The sequence below is a fragment of the Glycine soja genome, chromosome 9, assembly GCF_004193775.1.
Source record: "Glycine soja cultivar W05 chromosome 9, ASM419377v2, whole genome shotgun sequence".
NCBI lineage: Eukaryota > Viridiplantae > Streptophyta > Magnoliopsida > Fabales > Fabaceae > Glycine > Glycine soja.
In genome coordinates, this window is record NC_041010.1 from 43,393,397 (window position 1) to 43,399,659 (window position 6,263).

The window sequence follows — 6,263 nt, forward strand, 5'->3', positions numbered from 1 at the left end:
GGATTTGATAGGATTTAATAATAGTTTAGCTCAAGACCGTTTAATGATTTACTTTCTTCCACTTTATTTGATTCCTGGTTTTATTCAAACACTATTCAGTTTGTGTTTGGAATTCAACTCAACGCTAACTCATCCCTTCATTCCTTCTACGTACGTTTGTTGCTTTCGAAAGTGGAAAATTTTGTTTACAAGGCTTCAAACGAGTTTCCGATTACATCCTCAGTATAAGTTATTGTCGGGAATTAATAGTGCACATTTTTCTTTTCAGTGAATAAAAGTGTAAGAATAGAAGAAAAAACCACGGAACCTAAAAATATTTTCATTATTGAAGTATACACAAAATTATAATATTTCTATCTTGATATAAGATGATCTTTCAATTTTACGTACTAAGTACGGTGAAAGTACAATTCTCTTCCTCAAAGAAGAAGAAAACTCTCACAACCACTCTTATTATCTCAAACAAATTGGATGACCATTCTACTCCTCACAGCAAGTTGTTCATCAGGAATGTGACTTTTTCTATGAGTGAATAACGGATGACAACGATAAAGTTGCTGTAACTTTTCGCAGCTCACAGTAGCATCCACTATGAAAGCCATTTGTGTTAATTTAATGTATGGAAAACATGGAAAAAGCAGTCTCTCCTAAAGGCGCGCGCAGAACAGAGTAGCATATGCACGATATAATATATACAGTTCGACACACAGGAATTCAGGAATAAAGGTAACGTTACGCAGAAATAATTTAGTAAAATGAACCATATTCTATGGGTGCAGCCACCATAATGTCCATCACCTTTAGTATCACATGCTTTGATGTGATTTATCATCAAATTAATTGGAATCCATACACTTCTTAGTGAGGTAAACAAAAAGCTAATTAATGTGGTGTAAAGTTGGTGGTCACATATTTCATAGAATACATTACTAGTCATTAACATGATTATTACTAGTATTTAAATAAGTGATGATTCCCTTGGTGGGAGGCGAAATGTTATATTTAATATATGGTTGTTATATAAGGTCTTCAATTCCACAAAATTGAAGCAAGATCGATAGATAGAGATAAAACTCGGAGAGAAAGGGTACTAGTACGTACCTGCAGGCTGCAGCAACCTCGAAGCTAGTTCAAACTAGTGGGAGGTTGTGTGCATAGAAGCACAAACAAATTACAGAAAAAGTCATCATCATACTCAGAATTAATACAAATTAAGCATTGATCTTGAATTAATGGCTCGCGGAAAGGTTCAGCTGAAGCGAATTGAGAACCCTGTGCACAGGCAAGTTACCTTCTGCAAGCGCCGAGCTGGGCTTCTTAAGAAGGCTAAGGAGCTCTCTGTGCTGTGCGATGCTGAAATTGGCCTTTTCATTTTCTCCGCCCATGGAAAGCTCTATGAACTAGCCACCAAAGGGTCTCTCTCTCTCTCTCTCTCTCAACTTATGATATATATGTATGTATTATTATGGTCTCTGATCGATCGACTTTTCACTTCGTATGTATGCATGAAATTAAGAACCATGCAAGGGCTCATTGAGAGGTACATGAAGTTCACACGAGGGGCTCAGCCTGAAGCAGCAGCACCTGAAGCACATCCTCTTCTGGTACGTACGCAACCACTCTTCTCCCTTTCTCTCTATGTGTGCATTAATCAATTGCAAAGATCATAGGAGAAAGAACAAAATAGCTTAGCCAATAAGGCAACTTTTTTTGGAGTCCAAGAAATTAAAAATGGAATAGTTATCCTTCTTTTCATTATAATTTGTAAAAGAACTAATCATCAGTGGTTTTGGATGCTAGCTGCTTGCATGATGCATAATAATAATAAAATCTCCGAATGTTTTGTTCTCCCTCCACTTCATACAGGGTTAGATTCTATTATTACTAATTACTATGTCATGTTTTGTATGATCTAGCATGACTAGTTGCTTAAAAATTAAGTTAAAGGGGTACAAGTGTCATACACTTATGCGACCAAACTTGAAATCTCTTATATCGATTAGGGACTTGTACCTTTAAGTCTTATATCGATTGGATATCAAACATTACCACTCACTCCAATAAAAGTTACATCATCCGCGTAACCTCCCACCCCCTTTTTAAAGCCTGTATCAATCGGAAGCTGTAATGATTTTTCAGGAAATGCCGTTACAGGATGCCCATAAAACAATTAATGGAGAGTTAAAGGTGAGGATTACCGTTACTACTTACTAGGCTTTAGGGGAAGATCCGTGGACAAGAACCCCAGCTATATTATTATCTTAATTGAATGTTTTTAGACTAGGTCTTCAATTAAGACCTAGTTACAAGAATACTATCCAATGAAAGACACTAAATTAAACAAAAGACATTCACATGCCTCTAAAAACTTGCTTTTGATCGAATCTTTCATACGTCGTATTCACTACTCAATTTTTTTTCCTTTATCCACATCAAATTTGTACAATGTTTTACATTTCTTATATAAAATCATATGCTACATCATTAATATATAAATAAAAAATGATTTTTAATTATGATAATATAAAATGAATGAACAAAATAATTGTTATGAAACATTAATACAATTGTATAGTATGTTGTATGTGGTATGCCTTCAATTTTTACATTGATTATATCCTATTATGTATTTAATTATTCTTGTAGTCAAGTTATAATTCATTAGATTTATCGATGGATAATTTCTATCAAGACCAATAACCTATTGGTATTATGTATTTTGTATTGTCATTATTAATAATTAACAATTTATATCTTTGGTTTATTATGATAATGCTTTTTTTATTTAAAGTCCTACTCACTTTATCGCGTAATTATTGTATAGGTTGCTAAAGAGGAAACTAACGCGCTAAAACAAGAAATCCAAACATTGCAAAAGGGTATCAGGTACACAATATCAAATATTTTTTTATTATACTATTTGTCTTCCAACAAAATATTATAATGTTATGTACATGATGTAACTAAAAAATAAATTAGAATAATTTTCTAATTTTGTCCTTCATCAAGATTTCAATTTTTTTTATTGTTGACTATGTCTAGATTATAGATATTAATGAAATGGTTATGTGGTATTTCTAGTTGATACTTGGAATAACATTAGTTTGTAGAGGGTGGAAAAACACCTCCACATGCAATCCCTAGAAAATCAATGAGAAAAATAAAATTGGATTACTGATATTAGTTAATTAATTTTTATGGCATAAATACATTATGCATTAAAAATTTATAGTTACCTTCAAAATAATAAAAACTAAAATATCTCGTGTGTTGTTTTTTAGAGGATATCTCGTGTGTTGTTGTTTTCAGATAAAAATGTCTTTTGGACATAATTGTATTATGCCTCTATAAATGTTTAAAACAAATCAATCATTTAAGTATGATTATAAATTTATAATTAGAAAGAAAATTTATAAACAAGTAGGAAAATTAATATTTATTATCATTTTTCTTAGTTATTTGTTTGAAGGAGGAAATAAGACTATGGCAATTGATGAATTACAACTGCTAGAGAAGAATCTCGAAACTTGGATATATCATATTCGTTCAATGAAGGTACGGACAAATACTTTGTTATATAGTAAAAATATTAACGAATTGCCTTTTATGTTAGACATGGATAAGTAACTAGTATGCATGTATATGATGAATAACAGATGAACATTATGTTACAAGAAATTCAAGCTTTGAAAGATAAGGTAAGCAAAACTTCTTATTGAATATATATATATATATATATATATATATATATATATATATATATATATATATATATATATATATATATATATATATATATATATATATATATCCTTGTATCATTGTTAGTAAATTTATATATTGCATTTAGAGAAAATGTATAAAAAATTGTCATTATATAGACAGTATAATGTAAAGAAAATAAATTATAAGAAAAAGAAATATTTATTAGAGGAAGTTATAATTTTGAACTCCAATTTGTGCAATACACTAAACAACTTTTACAGCAAAACATTTTTCATCAATCATTATTCACACTAATGATTTGCAATAATAAATATTCATTTTATTAACAAGCCTTTACTAACTTAATTATTTGAAAATTCAAAACACGAGGTGATTTATAAAGGATTAAAAACCTGTAAAATCAAGCAATATACATGAGACTTAACCTTTTAAAATATTCAACCCCATGAACAACTAATTAATGAAATGTGATAATTAACATACAGAAGGAACCTCGATTATGTTAGAATGATATTTCATGTGTATGTATGTAATTCTTATTTTTTTTTAATATCAATGACTGAACCAAACTATTTACCTTTTTGAATTGAAGGAGGGAACACTTAAAGCGGCAAATAAATATCTCCATGACAAGGTAATAGCTCGTTTATATTTATAAGTATGCAATTTTCTTTTATATATATATATATATATATATATATAATATTATTGTAATGTTATACTCTAATATGAAAATAATTCTACTATATCATTACATTTTACAGATTGTGGAGAATACTGCGATTTCTAACTTTGCTGAATTTGCTACTGATACTTCTTACCCACTAATTGTACAAGATGGGGGTTTTCAACTCTATTAAATGGGTTGTTTCTACAATGTTTTGTTTACATGCTTTAATAAAGGAAATAATGGCGACTGGGCTGTGTTTCATAACATTAAATAGTGAAGTATGAAGCATGAACGTTGCACAAGCCTAATTTACAATAATTTGTAACATTAATATTGTGTTATTCTAATATTTTTATAGATAAGCTTGTAATGTAAAAGTCAGAAAAGTGTGATTTCTGACCATTAAATTTTCTCTTGTCATTAACCAATAATGTAAAATATTGTGCGAGTAACAATGACTCAATGATGAGGATATTATGTATTGTATGTAATATGTTTGTATAATGTTTTATTGTGTGGCAATCACAATCAAGCTGAATAATTTTTTATAGTTTAAATGACTATTTATTCATTTAACTAACATTTGGGTGAGAAGATAAATGTGATACAAAAAGCAACATAAATCTAACACAAGCTGCTATTATTTCAACAACAACAAAAAAAAAAAAAACTGCTTTTGGATCATCCTTGCCCATTTTCAATGAGTTTTGCTCTAGTCAGTGAATCCTTTCGCCCGATCGAGTCTCTGCTCAAAGCGTCCACTTCATAAATAATCATAACCACAGTAGAAGCACTTTATAAATTTGGAAGGGAAATGCATTATTATTTTAGAAATAATATCTATTTTATACAATTTATTTATTTTCACTTATTTTTTAACCGATTCAAATAAACGGAAAAAAAATCGTCACTCCCCCCTCCCCTTTATTTATACTCATCTAAATAATTAGCATTCTATTTTTTTACGTCCATCCTTATTATTTTTTTTCTTATTCATTTACGTCCTATTTCATTTCTATCCAACCATATCACGAATGTACATTGTCAAAACATGTTTCTATTTTTTTTACTAAACGAAAATTTAACATAAATTGAGGAAAAGTTTAAAATTAATTATTAATTTAAAAATAAAAATAAAAAGCTGTCAAATAATTATAAAATCATATATTATTATAATTATTTCACATCATATTTTGATAAAATAAAAATGTCTTTATGTTTTAAAGTGAAAATTTAAATTTAATATATATATATATATATATATATATATATATATAATAAAAATGATTAAAATAACACTTAATTATTTTGATAAAAAAGAGCATGTTATAATATAATTAGTGTAATCGATAATTAATTTGTTGAAATGATTTGAAATTAACTACATATGCATGTACTTTATTATTGTCCCTATTCAGCAAAAGTCATCTACTATACTAACACCACACGCATTTTATTATTTTACTAATTTTTAAAAATTATTTTACATTTATTAATCTTTTTATATTATATAAATAATATGTAAGCCACTTATGCTGTAGGGAGATGATTGTCTCCTTAGTGGAAGCCCATGCACCTTTTTTGTGCTTGTGTGAACGGCCTTTCTTGTGCATTAGATGACTAACATTATCATTGCTATATTTGAAGTTTAAACACAAAAAATTTATGTAATATAATGAAGATCGATCGGATGAGGATTTTCGGCCTTACTTTTGAATGGCGGAGAATTTCAAAATAATTGAGAGGCACAATGCCAGCCGATGAATATTGCAGACCTATAGCTGCAGTTTAAGTTCAGAAAATCTGTGTCTAGCGAAGAACTGAAAAAATAATGAAACAAAATAATAAATTAATGTGTAAACCTTAA

General features: G+C 28.9%; 1 protein-coding gene across 2 annotated transcripts; it reads left to right on the plus strand.

Annotated features, from left to right (window-relative positions):
* The first annotated feature begins 1,023 nt into the window (after positions 1 to 1,023).
* Positions 1,024 to 4,907, plus strand: LOC114367288 (agamous-like MADS-box protein AGL12). Of its 2 annotated transcripts, XM_028324448.1 has the most exons (8): positions 1,024 to 1,414; positions 1,517 to 1,604; positions 2,140 to 2,187; positions 2,825 to 2,886; positions 3,456 to 3,555; positions 3,657 to 3,698; positions 4,319 to 4,360; positions 4,491 to 4,907. In XM_028324448.1, the coding sequence occupies exons 1-8, from the start codon at positions 1,233 to 1,235 to the stop codon at positions 4,584 to 4,586; spliced, it is 660 nt and encodes a 219-aa protein (XP_028180249.1). In that variant the 5' UTR covers positions 1,024 to 1,232; the 3' UTR covers positions 4,587 to 4,907. The 2 variants fall into 2 exon arrangements, with proteins under 2 accessions (XP_028180249.1, XP_028180250.1); XM_028324449.1 differs by lacking the exon at positions 2,140 to 2,187 and having other exon boundaries at positions 1,026 to 1,414.
* Positions 4,908 to 6,263: the final 1,356 nt, after the last annotated feature.